The following is an 18374-nucleotide window of genomic DNA, read 5'->3' on the forward strand; positions in this document are numbered from 1 at the left end:
GTGTCGTCCCAGATTAGCCTGTGCACTCCACACAGGCTAATCATGGTCGACACTTTCCGCATAAACTTGATTTTTGCTAAGAAGAGACTTTCTGTAAACGAAAAATATCATTAGAGCGAAAAGTGTCGTCCCATATTAGCCTATGCGGACTACACAGGCTAATCTGGAACGACACTCAACACACATGTATTAAACCTCTATTTACATAGCACGGCCCCTATGTATTTTGTCCTTATGACGCTTATTAGATATTCGTTTAGTATGAGAAAATATAAAAAAAATACTGTGTATTGTATTTCAACAGATAACACATACGACTTTAGTAAATGTCGCAAAAGAATGTTACAATTCTTATAACCCCCTTCGTTGTAAAACTTTTATGTCGACATAGATCAACATCGATCATTTATTAGGTACTAAATCGTAGCGTAAATAGACGAATGCATAGATTTGTTATGAATAATGTTGCGTTCATACTAAATAAACACCAAACACCGAGGATAATCTAAATGCAAATTAAGGCAAAAAGAAATCACGACAAAAGAATTATGCAATCGAACAAGGGAAATTACAAACGACAATGTAAACAGTCTGGCGTGATGGTTAATCACAATAGAATACGATATAATTTGTGACAAGGACAAGATGCTAACAAAAGAACTGTTTTGAGTCTGTGTTCGTGACTCTTATAGAGAAAACGCATTTTCAGAGTGGTTTTTCTTCAATGACATGGGGCACGCGCCAGTCTGTACGTAGTTGGCATGTCGTAAAAAACATGGCTTTATTATATTTTGTTGGGATGTAAAGACGCCACCTCTCTTGATAGTTAAAAAAATATGTTCATTAATGTATTAGCAGTGACCATCCTATTTACAACTAAGTTCGGACGCATGTGTGTCGTATGTCTTCAATGTTCATTTAATTTCTGAAAATTGAAAGTAGGCGAAGAAACTAATTTGAAGAAAAATAATTGTCGACATGAAATATTCGGGTCGGTCGGGTTACTGAAAGCAACACGTTTGCTTATTTTCTTTCACTTTAATATTTCACTCCTTGAACAAAGCAATTAACAATTGTAAATAACTAATAAAAAGAAATATATGTTTACCGAAGGCGGCTTAAAGTAAAAAGATAATTAACAAGATGTGTTTGTGAAACACTTTGTCCCCCCATATATTTGACCTTTGACCTTGAAGGATGACCTTGACTTTTCACCACTCACAAAGTGCAGCTCCATGAGATACACATGCATGCCAAAAATCAAGTTGCTATCTTCAATATTGCAAAAGTGTATATTAAATGAGCAATTTTGACCCATATATTTGACCTATGTCCTTGAAGGATAACCTTGACTTTGACCTTTCGTCACTCAAAACGAGAAGCTCCATGAGATACACATGCATGCCAAATATGAAGTTGTTATGTTTAATATTGAACAAGTTATGGCAAATGTTAAAGTTTGACGCAAACCAACAAACAAACCAACAGACAGGGCAAAAACATACTGCCCCCCACTATAGTGGTAGGGGAAATACAAATTAACATGAACATGGACGCTATATAAAACAGCGGTCTATGTTCGCAACAAAGTGCACACGAAGGAAAAAAGTACTCACGACGAAAGAATTATGTAATCGAACAAGGGAAATTACAAACGACAATGTAAACAGTCTTGCGTGTTGGTTAATCACGATGGAATACGATATAATTTGTGACAGGTTCAAGATGCTAACAATAGAACTGTTTTAAGTCTGTGTTCGTGACTCTTAAAGAGCAAACGGATTATCAGAGGGTTTTTCATTCAATGACATGGCGTATGCGCCAGTCTTTACGTAGTTGCCCTGTCGTAAAATAAAATGGCTTTATTATATCATGTTTGGATGGTAAGATCCCACCTTCCTTGATAGTAAAAAAATGTTCATTCATGTATTAGCAGTGACCATCCCATTAAAAACTTAGTTCGGATGTTTGTATTGCATGTCTTGAATGTTCATTTAATTTCAGAATTTAGAATGTCAACATGAAAAAATCGGGTTGGTCGTAAAATTTTCCCAATTTTAGGATTGTTCGCGCTACATTTTCCTAGTTTGGCTTGTGCTGGCAATATCAATCGAATGATATGAGCTAGAATGTCGTACTCTTGAAATATCAAGCGAACCTGATGCCCTTAAAAAAGTCATTCTCTTGAAATATCAAGTAAATATCATAAATATATTATTTCATGACCTTTTATGGGCGAAATATTCGCCTAGCTTTAAAAACGGTCCCGATCCTTTTAATTAGCAGATGTTAACAGACAAAACTATCTGATATCTTAATTAAATTGTTATTATTGATCGCGCTGGGTTTATTGTTCTTAATTTCTTCTGAATACATTTCTTGTGAATGATGCTTAAACAATAATCAATGCAAAGGTCAGTGGCAGCGCAGTGGTGATACATATTCCCAACCGAGAGCTTCAGTACAGGAGTACTCGTCTCATCGTAAAGTTGCTTAAATTAGTTGATGACACCAACGCCTTCTCTTTTTACTTTACCAGTGGTAGTTTCATAAATGTAATGATCTACTTCATGACTTTCAACAAAAACGGGTCAGATTTGTTTATACCCCCAGTATTTCTCAAATCTAGCAAATTCTGAATTTCATGTTTGTTATTCTATTTAATTAAAATTTGTTAAATTCTGAAGATCGATATTTAGGATAGAATATTAAGCAGCGACTCTAAGTTTTAAATCGAACAACACGTCCTTCTGTTGACTCGTCCGTCCATTAATCCGTTTTCATTTATGTCCTTCCGTTCGACCCGTTTGTCCGTATATCTAACAAAGGTTTTATCTATTAATTATAAAGTAACTCATTAGATTAGAGTATCCAGAGTTTGTGCTTCATATTGGCCAGTCAAAATCTTTACTATTAACTCTTTCAGTGCGGGAACCGAATTTTGAAGAACTTTGCAAACAGTTTGGATCCAGATGAGACGCCACAGAACGTGGCGTCTCATCAGGATCCAAACTGTTTGCTATTCTGATAGTATTCTGTGAAAAAAAATCGAAGAAAATGCTAATTTTAGAAATTCAGCAGACGACATTTTAGCAGATGACAAATTTCCCAGCATGCAAAGGATTAACGTCCCAACAATAGAAAGCAACCCCACGATTTTTTTCAGAGCATTCCCTATTGTTAACGTGAAAGTTTGAGAGGACGTTGATACAGTACATGTCCTTGATAAGGATTGAACTAATTTCGTGTTGGCCATTATATGTGTCTTGTTATGAGAAAACTGGGCATAATGCATGTGCGTAAAGTGTCGTCCCAGATTAGCCTGTGCAGTCCGCACAGGCTAATCAGGGACGACACTTTCCGCTTAAACTAGATTTTCGGTAAAAAGGGACTTCATTTAAACGAAAAGTACCATTAAAGCGGAAAGTGTCGTCCCTGATTAGCCTGTGCGAACTGCACAGGCTAATCTTGGACGACACTTTAAGCACATGCATTTTGCCCAATTTTCACAGAACAAGACACATATTATAGTGATCCGGTGCCATACATCTTCTGCAAAATTGCGCCGTCTTATTAGATCCCTTTTTTTCAATGTCCCATTGAAAAAAAAAAACGGATATAATAAGACGGCTTGTGTTGATTTCCAGTTACTTCATTTTTATTAAATTCTGGAAATATATCGGGGATATCATAGGTGGAAATATGGGTTTTATTTAAGACTGATTTATTAATTTCGCTGCTCAAAAGCAATGTTCACGCATTAGCTCATATCCGGGTATTTATTTGAAACTAACGTTTTTTGCGAACGCTGGTTTACTTTTAATAGCGATTTGTGTTTGCATTTTATTATAAATTAATAAGTGAAAGAATGAATGAATGGATGCATGACTGGGTGAATGAGCGCGTTAGAAGTATACGTATATAATTATTCATCATATATACATGGTACTGGCACTATTTATCAAGATACATACAATACAAGACACAAACTTAATCTCAACTATGTTAATCAATAAAAAAAGAAACACTTCATATGGCTTAACCGATGAAATCTGTAAATACAAGGAAAACGGCGAGAAAAGCATTTTTGATATTATGAAAAGCTTTCGTTTCCATAGGAACGAGAACTAAACAAGAAAGTTAAAGAAATTGCGTCTGGCTTTCCCAACCGCAATCGATATTTACTCTTCCAAAAATAAGTGAGGGCCATCATCGCATAAATGTCTGCAGTCTCCGATGGCGAAATACAAATGTTCGTTTTAAATACATGCAATCCATAGGAAAAGTAACTTATATCGAAGAATGGGGACTCAAGATCAGCACTTTTATTTGTGGTATTTTTGTCAAGCTTCATATTCTTACATAAAGATACTTAAATATATGTTCATAAAATGTATAATTTAACATATTCACATACAATTTATTTTCAATTCAGGCAGTGTATTTTTATAGTCTTAATAAGCGTCATATTAGATATTATAATTTACATTTACCGTTGTAATTAAAATAAAGTTGTTGTGAAGAGATTTCCAAAACAAAAAAGTGACTATAAAGCACCCACCAATATCACCATAACAAACATCATCACCACCACCACCAACACCAACACCGCCTCCTCTACCACCACATTACCACCACCAACAAGAACACCATAACCACCACTACAACGACCATCGGCATGAACAGAAGCAGAAGCATCAGCAATAACAACAACAACAAATAACGTGTTTCCTACTCACCACCGGCCTCCTGTGCGCAGCTGTTCCGGTGGCGGCCTTTCTCCCCTCGGCGGAGGGACATGACGCTGGTGGCGCTATTTCCGCTGCAGGAGCTGCGGTCGCAGACGCTCAGTATGCTCCTGTTGACGCTGTTGCCGCTGCTGCTGCCACTTCCGCGCTCATAAGGGTTCGGAACTTGCTGAAACATTAACATTAAATTGCGATGTCGTTAATACTCCATTGAGTGCGTTATTTTCGTAAAGCAACTTGAGTATATTTTTCCCTTTATTGGTTCAATTTTATGAAACGCAAAGTTTAACGGCATTATTTGTTCATTGGCTTCATTGCATCTTTCAGTGTACATTGCTTTCGTTCGCTTTAAATGTAATGGGAAATTTAATTGATTTTACTGTCCCTTTTTGTTTCCTGCTTCTTTAAAGTAATTTAAAACTAATATCTTTTAAGAAAACGAAAAATTCAACCTTTAATCCCCTAAGTGTTTTTTTAGTTGACGCACTTTTGAAGTGATCTAATTATTCCCTTTTTCGCAAAGCTTAACTTTCTCTCTTGATCATATCCCTTTTAATAAAAATGTTTGTTATATTAACTCAAACACAGCACTTTAATGCACGATACTGTATTAGTTCGTTTTCCAGGCTTACTGATAAACACCGTTTTGGAATTAATGTCTTCAGTTAATGATATATATTTAAATGTGCATATAACACCTACCCATCGGTGGCAAGGTCACATCACAAAATGTATATGCCTGGGAACAAACGTTCTCGACTGCACCGTTTTTTTTTATTTCAGCAATATTAAAACATTTTTATTACTCAACAAAGTATTGTTTTATTATCGCGTCCTCACCATGCTTTCCAAATGTATTCAGTGATTGGCTGTATAGTAATCACTGCTCACACTTTCTGTTTGTATTGTTCATGGTAAACTACACGTAACCGAAGTGCAAGCGAACAGCTTCGTTGGTTAAACGTAATTGTATAACACATATATATGTAGAACGCGTGTGGATAGTAAATTGTATTGTCTATGTACTACATTTAAGAAAGGCATGACTTCCCTTATCCGTTTGGTATATTGACATTTTGAGAAACTAATACATATGGGCCGTGCTCTGTGAAAAATGGGGTTTAGTGCATGTGCGCTAAGTGTCGTCCCAGATTAGCCTGTGCAGTCCGCACAAGCTATTTGGGTCGACACTTTCCGCATTAACTGTATTTTTGCAAAGAAGAGACTTCCAGTAAACCAAAAATACCATAAAAGCGGAAAGTGTAATCCCTGATTAGCCTTTTTGGACTGCACAGGCTGATCTGGGACGACATTTTACGCCCATTCATTAAGCCCTCTTTTTCACAGAGCGCGACACATATGTACCAATGTACAGGGACGCACCGTTTTACATCAATAGGCTTGTCAATGTTTTCGTTTGTAAACATATCAGGAAACAGTGACGATTTTTCAGTATTTTTTTCTTATTATCAAATCTGGATAGAAACTTGGTACATACAAAAAAGATAAAATAATACAATAAATATAAAATAATTATAATAAGGATGAAAAAAAATAACAACAATTATAGCTATTGTTATTATTAAAATATAAAAAACAAACATAAAAATATAAATATCATTACGACTTAACCGGTCCATGCGAATAACATAATTTGCTGACATCGCATTTCGAATCATTTCTTGTTATAATTAGTCTGAAAAAAAACACACTTTTTCCAAGTACATGCGTGCGTCGTAAACATCCTTAACGTATTTACAAACAAACTTGGAGTTGGGGGGAAATCCCTCGTTTTGTTCTTTATTGCGCCTTCTTTTCAGCAAAGTCGGTAGCTAGTAATTGGCCTTATTACCCAGGATTACGAAATCAATATAGCTGCCTTGGCAATTACTATCTTAAGTGAACGCAATTGATCCCATTTGGAAATATTTGGCCAGCAAAATTAGTTACTTTCCGCCTGTCGCTTTCCTGCAGTTGTAATCTTTGTTTATTACGATTTAACTTTGGGGTGCTTCGTTCTATGTTGCTGTATTTTATAACAATTATCAGTAGACGAAGTAGTAGATGTATTTTTGAATTGAAACACTGATATGATTACACTCAAATGCAGTTATTCTTTCATAATTTAGGACGGATTTATATGAGAGTAAAATATAGTAAAGAAATAAACGGTCAATGCGAACCTCAATCAAAGTTCTACGCTTCAATATTTTAGAAACATGACTGGCTTTATAAAGTGGAAAACATAGACACGTTTTACCGAAACTCGCATCTGAACAAATAACGACAGCGTTCATCAAATTCATATGTCTATAATAGCACGCGTATCATCCAATGAAACTCTTCTGTTTAGTTTTTTTTTTATTTCCGTGTTAGTTAATGTTTCACTAGCACTTTCTAGGAACATTCTGAAATTTGCGGAAAAGTTCCGACTGTCAACATGTTTCCGTGTATCCCGGGATTTCAATGTCATAATGCAGGCAAACTACACCAACAGACATATTACATATTGTGTGCAAATGAAAACATACGATTCCGAATAATAATTAAGTAGCTTTTACAAATTAAACCTCCTATTATGAGCAGATAAATGAAATGCGCTTTGTGAAAAGGGGTTTTAATGCATGTGCGTAAAGTGTCGTCCCAGATTAGCCAGTGCAGTCCACACGCGATATTAACGGGATTTTTGCTAAGAGGAGACTTTCTTTAAACAAAAAATATTATAAAAGCGGAAAGTGCCGTCCCTGAATAGCCTGCGCGGACTGCACAGGCTAATCTGGGACGACACTTTACGCACATTGCATTAAACCCCTTTTTCACAGAGCACTGGCCCAAATATAATTATTATTGATTGTGCAGTTCAGAGACAGTACATGTGATATACAATTGCAAGCCTTTTCTTATCAAATATCTTCAAATATTAGTTTTGACTTAATTTTTAGCTCACTAGACATACAAATTTATATTAAACAATTATAAATAATAGGCATACCGAAATACTAAAAGGAATTGTTTTTAATAAAGCAATTTATATAATCCAATCAGCTGTCGCGACTTGACCGTCTATAATTGTTCAGTATCGGACGCTCTAGCGTCCAAAATATATGTATAGGGCAGTCTGAATTTTACCGAACATCCCCGATTATTTTTGAGTCCATATAAAAAAATCGATAAAATCTGCATTAATTGAAACACGGTTTTATGCTTATCTGCAAAAAAAACGTTTTAACAAAAATATTGCTCACATATGCAACGTGCTTGAAATAATAATATATACAGTCTCTGAGTTTTTTTTATCGAAACGCGTAAGTTACCGCTACCGTGAAACGAACAAACCAGATATTAAAAACATTCATGGGATACCGGTTCAAGATACTGATTAATTTGTCCTAATTATTTTTTATATAAAAACAGCGACTACACAAAAAGATAAGCAGAAATAATGCAATATATTTGCGTATTTCCAGAATTTTAACAACGGTTGAACCAATATAAATGGTTCAATACATAGTAATTCTTATTTATACCAAGCTATGCTATTCCACTTTAAAGCGTTCAGTGGAATCCGCCGGTATAAAATAGTGCGATTTTTCTAGATTTGGAATATACAATATATGGTCTTTATTAAGTTCAAAAGCTATGGGTTACTAAATCTGTTTGAAAATTTAATAGATTGACCGTCTTTTTTAACCCTCCAGAATTAGCCAACACATAGACTTACGTTAATATTATGGTGTCTCCATTAGGTAGTTTTGCACGCATTACTTGTTAGAAAATCCAAGTATATTTACTTGAAAAATAAGCATTGGACCTTTGGACTCTAAGTGTGACCTTGACCTTGGAGATATCGACATACTTTTTTCACACGGCACACTGTCCCATGATGGTGAACAACTGTACCAAATAATTTTAAAATCTAACGATAAATGACAAAGTTTTGGTCCGGACAAACTTTCCGTTTAAAACACACTAAGTGACCCCGTGACCTAGTTTTTGACCCGGCATGACCCATATTCAAACTTGACCAAGACATTATCTAGATACATTTTGTGACCAAGTTTGGTGAAGATCGAATGAAGTTTCGGGACAGACCGACAGACTGAACGACAGACGGACCGACAAACAGACACACCGACAAAGTGACTACTATATAGCCCTCATTACCAATGGTAATGGGGGTATAATAAATATGAGATTTTGGTACTTGTAAACTCGTTTTTTCTTAACCCATTTATGCCTAGCGTCTAGAAAAAAGGCCTTGGAGCGTAAAAAAAAACAACAGCGTAGACCCAGATGTGACCCCGCATTATGCGCTGCGCTGTTTGCTTACAGGAATTTCTGAAAGAAACATTCTAAATATAGAAATAAATATAATACACATCCCTAATTTTAGTAATTAATGGATCCAATTTAGAAGGATGGCAGAGTCCACTAGGCATAAGTGGGTTAATTTTGAGCAGCACAAAGCGCTAGAAACGAAGCATTCTTAGCATAGAGCTTTCGTCTCGAAGGCAGCGTTGCAAACGTAATTTGAAATCCATGTCATCGGGATTCTTTAAACAAGCATACCAGAAATCGAGTAAAAGATTTCAATGAGATTGTGTCGTCTCTGTATAGAGGCTTGATTAAAAACAAACGACTTGCGTTTTATTAAGACGACTACAGGGAACTCCGAATAGTCTCATATTCCTCTTACGCTAGCACATCTAATTTCATATAAGAGAATTGCGCTTTATAAAGCGTGCACGTGGAATGGACTCGTAATAAACACAACTGCAATTATCAATGACTGTCAATCATCGCGGATACGATAGAAAAGTAGACACATGAGTCGCGTTCTGAGAAAACTGGGCATAATGCATGTGCGTAAAGTGTCGTCCCAGATTAGCCTGTGCTGTCCGCACAGGCTAATCAGGGACGACACTTTCCGCCTAAATTGGATTTTCCTAAGAAGAGACTTCATTTTCACGAAAAAATGTCATTAAAGCGGAAAGTGTCGTCCCTGATTAGCCTGTGAGGACTGCACAGGCTAATCTGGGACGACACTTTACGCACATGCATTATGCCAAGTTTTCTCAGAACGCGACTAAAAAAATTGGCACTACTGACAGTTTTAAAAATAACAATTGAAACAAATGCAATGATTGATGTTCAAAGGGGGTATTATAAGGAAAATGCCAGTTTTACTTACTGCGATATAAATAATGTCGTTAAGATATGATGCTAAAAGATTGAGATAGCTAAATAAAGGAGATACGATGTTTTTCTACGTACGTGTTGAATCGTTACATTAAAAACCTTATTTTAACCATAAATTGATCGTGCTCTGTGAAAATGGGGTTTAATGAATGTGCGTAAAGTGTCGCTAATCAAGGACCAAACTTTCCGCTTCTATGATGTAATTTTTGTTTCAAGGAAGTCTCTTCTTAGCAAAAATCAAGACAAAGTTTAGGCGGAAAGTGTCGTCCCTGATTAGCCTGTACGCACATGCATTAAACACCCTTTTCACAGAGTGCGGCTTAAATATATGCCCGGACTAATAACTGAATTCTAGTGTTTTTTTTACCCTACTGACCCTTGCTCGTTGAAGTCCCTTTTATTAAGGCTTGTTACGAAAACATATAACTTTAACCCATTTATGCCTAGCGTCTAGAAAAAAAAGCCTTGGCAAACAGCGAAGATGCGGCGTCTCATCTGGGTTTGCGCTGTTTGCTTAAAGGAATTTCTGTAATAAATATATTCTAAATATAGAAATAAATTAATTTACTAGACATCCCTAATATTGGAAATAAATTGATCAAATTTAGAAGGATGGGAGAGTCCACTAGGCATGAATTGGGTTAAAACACAAGATATTTATGTCCAGACAGCTGACCATACACTCACATTCGCCTATATTTAAGTTTTTAACAAAACACAATCATATTAATAACTGTTATTAAGACGAATATGCAAAAGCCGTATATTCAGATAATTCTTTTCAAAATCATTCTGTGAATCGAACAATAACGAATATACTCTTATTACTTATTTTATACTTAAAAGAAAAAAAAAATAACTTCAAACTCAATGCAATCAAAGGTGAAGTTTTTCAATCGTCTTACTGAATACTTGTACTGTACACGCCACGTGCGATTTTAAAAAATGCGGTCGTGCTTACAGAACACACAGGATTTGTTACAGGTCATCTTTACCTCATGATTGGAATAATCATACTACATTGGTTAATTATTATCAATAAGGATAAGACGTATAGCAAGTTAATAATTGACAGTTAAAAGTGTGTCATCATTTGGGAATTTTAAAAGTAATTTAAACAATTTGCTTTTTTTAAAATATAAGGCGTTTGGGTTTAACTGAAAAATGATCAGTTTTTAAATAATGTCATACAGGAATCACGCAGACGTCAAATACAGCATGATGTTGCTCAAGACCGTCTTGCCCTAAAGAAAATGCCAATGAGACAGCTTGAAACAAACATGACGACCGACACTGAATATATCAACCATTCTTCTACGCCTTATCGCCATAGACAAATCGATACTTATTTGGCAGATTCAATCCATTCATCAAAAACAAGAAACAAACATATGATCCCGCCGCAAAGACTCCACGAATTGCAAGAAACAATAAAATCTAGAGTTAGTCACAAAAGAGGACCCCCCGATAAAGTAACGTCATAGTTTAAAAAGGGTTATAACTTAAGTAAATTTTCACATGGACTTATAATTATCGTAACTGCACAAGATCATAGGAATATTGACATTTTTATGATATCGATTTTAAAGACAAAATGCGATGTTCAAGAGTGCGTAAAAAATATATATTACTTATGGCGGAAGATTAAAAGGTATTTCTGTCTTCGTCCAGATAGGAAAGGAAAAATACCGCGCTCAATTATATATAATTATACGTGTTCGTCACTGAAACTAATCTTAATTAGTCTGTGTAATGTTGAAATGTATCTTTACGGCATGAGCTTCAACTGAAAGCATTATTTTTTAGAATATGAAAAGTATACTGATATAATGTGTATTTGTTGTACGCGTAATTACATTTAAAATTACCTTTCCAAATAATTATAAAAATGGTTACAATTCAAAGAAACCTACATTTTTGTGGCACTATAGATTATAAATGTTTCCGGATTATACATGAGCTTCATTCCACTGTTCTAATGCGAAAAATGATTATCTTTACATATCTATTCTATGTATATTCCATAGATATCACATAATAGGGTAAAAACCATAGCATTTTTTATGTACTAAGTATGTAACGACACTTCATCGTGGGATTTATATCCAAGACCAATCATTCAGTGCGACCTTTACGTAACGGTATTACGCAAATCACAACAACAACGTTATTATTAAGTGTATTATTCACGTTAATACAATATTGAACTTATTTAAAATGACCTATTATTTACTTATAATTTGTGCTATCATTACGTTACGGCACTTTATCACTAGATTCTTAATATTGACCGTACTATACAGTGTTGTCTTTATGTAACGACTCTACATCATTGGATTTATGAAATAGACCTTTTCTACAGTATTGATACAGTGTAATAATTAAGAAACGGCTCAATACAAGTTAATTGATAAAACTGACTTATACTACAGTTTTATGTGTACGCTACTGCTTTACATCATTAAAGTTATAAAAGTTAACTATAATATAAAATAATCGTTATTTTAGAGCTCTACAAAATTGTATTTCAACAACTACATATTCTTCGACGTTCTATTTCCGTTACAGCACTACAGAACGGCATAACTAATAATGCCCTCTCATTAGTTTTATTCTTTCTGCTACGACACTACGTCATGAAATTCGAATAGACATCTATCATTAGGTCAGTGGCCAGAATGTTTCTGAATACGAATATCACTTTTATTATGGTGTCCATTAATTAACGATTAAAGTATAAAATATAATATCCGGACATCACGGTCTACCATAAGATAATCAATATCGATGATGTCTTTTACGAATGTTCTTAAGCTAAAAAACATTTCCCAATTTTTTGGTCGAGGCATTAACACTTACAGGTGAGAATTTAAAGTCTAACTGGTGTGTAATTGCATGCTAACACAAATAAGTGTATATAATAGTCACATATATTATTTGTTATGATATCATAGTTTGTCATCTTTAATTTGTATTTTTGTATGAATCCCTGTCTTGGCAATATTTCTTTTGTATATATGTACTTGGCCAAAAGCAGAATGCCAGATTGCAAATTAACTTTGAACTTTGAGTGGTATCTCTTAGTAACGGCAAAACAGCATTGCCATTTAAATAAAAAAGGTCATTTTTTCTCATGCAATTGGTATATACCAGCATTACAACAGGGATTTATAATATAGAAATATCAGCCAATGAAATCTTAACTTATCTGTACTAAATCACGGAATGTATAAAAAACATGATATTTTTTAGCTAATCTATATTTTACGATACGAGATCATGGAATGTATAAACATACCATTATTCATTGAAATCTGTATGTTAGGACTTTTTAGCACGTGATTCATAATAAATAGATTATTGCTAGGTGTAATCTTTATATAACGGCACTACATAAGGGAATTTATATAATAAACAGGTCATAATTTGATGTCATCTCTGTGTCTGGGGAAATGATAAAAAATATATCGTTATTCGGAGATTCTCACTTATGTTAGATCACTAATCAGATTGGAATGTCTGTCGTTTTTTCCTCGAGCAACTCACTTCCAAGGCAAATTATTTCTGTTAACCATTTGAAATCGACGTGTTCTGTACCCGCATAACAATTGGTGGTCTGTCGATACCAGTAACACACAAACACGATTTTAGAAATGTTTCGAGGGCTGTACTCGACTTGTACTCAGGCAAACTTGATTTAAATAAAATCTGGTAAACACCAAAAAAGAGCTGTTTCTATGAATTTCATAATATAGGGAATGTCATTAAATAACAGAAAAACAAATTGAAGAAATGCTATTTGAAAGTTTGTTTACGTATACTTTATGTTTGCAAATCTAAAACTATTAGCTTGATACATATATATTGCATAATGGAATGATCTAACAGCTTAATGTTATTATATTGCCTTTTTGTCGACATGTATGCATGTAAAAATACCATATATATTTATAAATGGGATAATGCAAAAGAATTATATAAATGCATGAAAATGTGAAAGTGTAATAAATACATTTTAAACTAATAGTGGTTGTATTGATCAAACACAAAATAGTGATGCATTATATAGTTATTTAACCTCATTTTGCGATGTAATTAAAAGCATAAAATCAATATTACTAAAAAGAAAACTAGTTGAAAAAATATATTTTGTTGATAAAATAAATGACTTAGAAGAACATTTTATGCTAAATGGTTTGAAAGGGATTGCTATTAGCACGCTTGAATTATTGCTGTTCTTAATAGCAGATGGCATTATAAGCTTGGCAGAAACAGAGGAAGATTGAGGTAAAGTTTTGTGTTTATTGGAGGTATAATTGTGATAAGTGGAAATAATGTGTTAACATAACTAAAACAAGGGTAATTTTTTAAAGGGGAGACAACTTATGAAGATAATTAATTTTGTACAATCACCAAGCAAAACATATTGTTAAATCATTTACACACTAAGTAATTGCATTCACTACAAGAGAATATTTTGCAATTTCTTTGAAACAATTACAGGCAAAGCCTCGAAGGCTGGTTTTAAGCTTAACTTATATGTACATGTAGTATATTAAAACCATTAAAACACACGCTAACTTAAGAGTTGTTTGATCATCTTGTTTTAACCATTTAAAATTATGGGTCAGAAATCTAAGGCTTAAATAAGTCGATGACAATTGAAATAGTCCACTTACATGTTTGCAATAAACTACTAGGTGTGATAATTCAATCACATACTAATTCTGTATATGGGGAACTTTGAAGAACATCCTCGATAATTAAAAGAGCATTGGTTAAAATGTTGCAGTCACAAGTATGTCAATTGAATTTAAAGCCACGTGTGCGAATTAAATAAATAAACCAAATGCTCATTATAGGGCAAAATCTGTCTGTTATTTTTTACAAGCCTTAGGCGTACATTGTGCATGGCTTAACCAAGGCGTAGGTGATGACAAGTGATTTAGTTATCCTTGGTAAAGTCTAAAGTAAATGGCACATTTATTCAAAAATGATTTTTAGAACTTAATATATGTTTCTATTTAAAAAAAAAGTTTAATCATGGACTGAATGTCTATTGTATAATGTATAAACCTTATTCAAACACTTGAACACATGTAAATTACAGTGTAATTGACATACTTATAAAAGTTGTTCTTATAAAAGATTTGCAAAACAGCAAATCGGGCATGTCACAGGTTATAACAATATTAAATGATCACCTTTCCCAAAACCCGATCATCTATTTTTATATATAGAAACAATTGCTACTTTTGTATTATATCATCGACATTTGCGGTTGAGGAACATACTTTAGACATCACATTCACGTGTACCTGAGTTAGAATATTAGCCGTGATATCACTTATATGAGTCGTGTTCTGAGAAAACTGGACTTAATGCATGTGCGTAAAGTGTCGTCCCAGATTAGCCTGTGCAGTCCGCACAGGCTAATCAGGGACAACACTTTCCGCCTTAACTTGATTTTCGGTAAGGAGGGAATTCATTGAAAATTAAATTCGATATAAGCGGAAAGTGTCGTCCCTGATTAGCCTGTGCGGGCTGCACAGGCCAATATGGGACGCCAATTTACGCACATTTATTAAGCCCATTTTTCTCAGAACGCGGCTCATATGTATGTGGCAATATGTGGCGATACTGCGTTGTCCCTCTGTCCATTTCTTTCATATACTAGTATTATGTCGGATTATTCGTTCACATGGTGATGTTCTTACACCTTCATTATATCCATTTTAATTTAAATATATTAAGGCACATTCCATGTATACAAACAAAACGTACAAAGCAATGACCACAACAAAATAAAAAAATGTCTCCCGTACTATGCAGATCTATTGTTCATATATATACATAGATCAGTATAGCATCTAAACTTTCTACGAACTCACTGCTCTTGTATATTGGTGTTCACTTGTTTCCACCACTTTCGCTCAGAGCATTTTGACTAGTTTCATGTCGAATTGAATGCCTAAATCTCTGTCAATTTGTTAAAAGCGCGTTAAATTTCCAAGAAAATCTTTATTTGCGACGATCGATATCAGGGACAAAAGAATTTATACAGACCTGAAGCATTTCTATTTAATTTGAAAACAAAAAACGTTGCTTGAAAAAGCTGGGAATGCTTCAAATATTTTCGAAAGAAAAAGAAAAGAAGCATAAGAATACATATGTATTGTGTTGAAGTTAAAGATAATTTTATGATGACAAATAATCTTAAGTCTATATATGCGCACGTCAAACCAAACAAGCGTAAACCGAACGAGTCCATATGTGGAAGCATAAATGGGTTAAAATGTGTATACAATAAACATAATGTAATATCGATGTGATGACAACGCATATACCGGTAAGCATTCATTTCGTTTCATCTAGTTTCAGGACGCAGTTTACTACTTAACCCATTTATGCCTAGTGGACTCTCCCATCCTTCTATTTCGGATCAATTTATTTCCAAAATAGGAATGTCTAGTATATATATATTTCTATATTTAGAATATTTCTTACAGAAATTCATTTAAGCAAACTGCGCATCCGGGTCTGCGCTGTTTGCAAATGCCTTTTTTCTAGACACTATGCATAAATGGGTTAAAACACAGGCGATTTGGAATGCTTTTACACGTTTACTTATAACACTTTAATACATTTACTGTGACATGAATAAACAGTTAAAATAATGTACATGTATATACTTCACCCGTATATGAATTATTTAGTCGGAAACAAATAATTGACATCAGACTAATTTTAGGGTGCGTTTTTTTCCATGAGTCTGTGGAACTCAAGCTTCATAATGACCGTCAAGGTCTCAAACAAGTTCATCAAGTTCACGACGCCAATCGATGAGTAACCGAACGTTAATATTGGTTTTGAGTGGAAGAGATTTAGACAAATCCGATGGTTAAATTGAATTATTTATCGTCTGCATACGAGTACAGAGAAGGTAACATGGTGCGCCGACGACACACTAGATGAAATTGGTAATCGATCGCTGATTAAAATGTTATTATCCTCTATAGCATAATATCGAGTCGTTTCTTGATGAATCAATAGGAGCAGCGATTGATGTATTACATTCAATTTTTAACCCTTTCAGCGCTGGAACCGAATTTAAAAGGCCCTTGCAAACAGTTTGGATCCAGATGAGACGCCACAGAACGTGGCGCCTCATCAGTATCCAAACTGTTTGCTATTCTGATAGTATTCTTTGAAAAATCAAAGAAAATGCTAGAAATTCAGCAGACGTCATTATAGCAGACGACAAATTTCCCAGCATGCAACGGGTCAAAGGAGGGAAAATCAAGGCCTTGCAAGGTCTTGGACCCCGTTGGAAATAAGATGTGAACAATATTTCGTCAAAACTTTACGGGTAATTCAGTGCACTTATATTTCTATAATTTAATATAATGTAATATTGACCAATAAGTGTGATAAATTGTGATAGAGTATGAACCATATAGATATGTACTATGGTCTCTGATGGATACTATTTGTGATCTTTCAGAATTGTCACAAGTGAGACTGTTGATTGTATTGGTATGTTATGTGCACAAATAAAATTATTATTATTATTATTATTATTATTATTATTATTATTATTATTATTATTATAAATTTGATAATTTTCTTAATTTTAGCCAAATGTTAAATAGTGAGTGGTATGAATAGTGTATTAACAGATGTTCATATAGTCAGTTTCGAAAACTTGTGTTACATGCCGAAGAAAGAAAGGCGATATTTTTAATGTAAGTTACTTAGTGGAGAATCGTTGGAATGCTTTTGGAAGCCGGGGTGAAAACAATGCTTCTGCATTCAACAAAGGAAATAAACATAAATGGGGTTTGTTCATAGTGTTTAATTTAAAAAAAAACAATTACAATAATATATGACAATAAGTAATGAGACAAAAGTTGCCTGACTTTCCAATTTGTACAGAAACCGAGCCTGTGAGATAAGAGAGGGGTCTCAAACTGTTTCAGAATTTAAACCATTAATGCCTAGTGGACTCTCCCATTCTTCTAAATTAGATCAATTTATTTCCAAAATTGGGGATGTCTAGTATATTTATTTGTATATTAAGAATATTTCTTACAGAAATTCATTTAAGCAAACAGCGCATAACCTGATGAGACGCCGCATCATGCGGCGTCTACGCTGTTTGTCAATGCCTTTTTTCTAGACACTAGGCATAAATGGGTTAATCGATCCAACAAATAATGTTTATGCGATCAAGACATTAGTATCAAGTGCCTGTACCACGTGACTTTTTCGGCTATATGTGGGACAATCGGATGTCAACAAACCATCGCTTCAGGTACGTTTCTGATAATTTCTTCATTAATTCAAAACCATTTAAAAAAAACAAATACGAGAGCCCGGTCATTGTCAAAATACACAACTGTGTTAAGTTTGCGTAAAATTAATTAA

At 34.3% G+C, this 18374-nt stretch overlaps 1 protein-coding gene across 1 annotated transcript in view; it reads right to left on the minus strand.

The window, feature by feature from the left end:
* Positions 1 to 4909, minus strand: part of LOC127841745 (1-phosphatidylinositol 4,5-bisphosphate phosphodiesterase epsilon-1-like) — a 95839-nt gene extending 90930 nt beyond the window's left edge. The window contains exon 1 of the mRNA XM_052370800.1: positions 4740 to 4909. Within this exon, the coding sequence (XP_052226760.1) occupies positions 4740 to 4800 (61 nt within the window). The 5' untranslated portion in view covers positions 4801 to 4909. The remainder of the gene's footprint in view (positions 1 to 4739) is intronic.
* Between the last annotated feature and the right edge of the window lie 13465 nt (positions 4910 to 18374).

Source organism: Dreissena polymorpha, chromosome 8 (assembly GCF_020536995.1).
Source record: "Dreissena polymorpha isolate Duluth1 chromosome 8, UMN_Dpol_1.0, whole genome shotgun sequence".
Taxonomy (NCBI): domain Eukaryota; kingdom Metazoa; phylum Mollusca; class Bivalvia; order Myida; family Dreissenidae; genus Dreissena; species Dreissena polymorpha.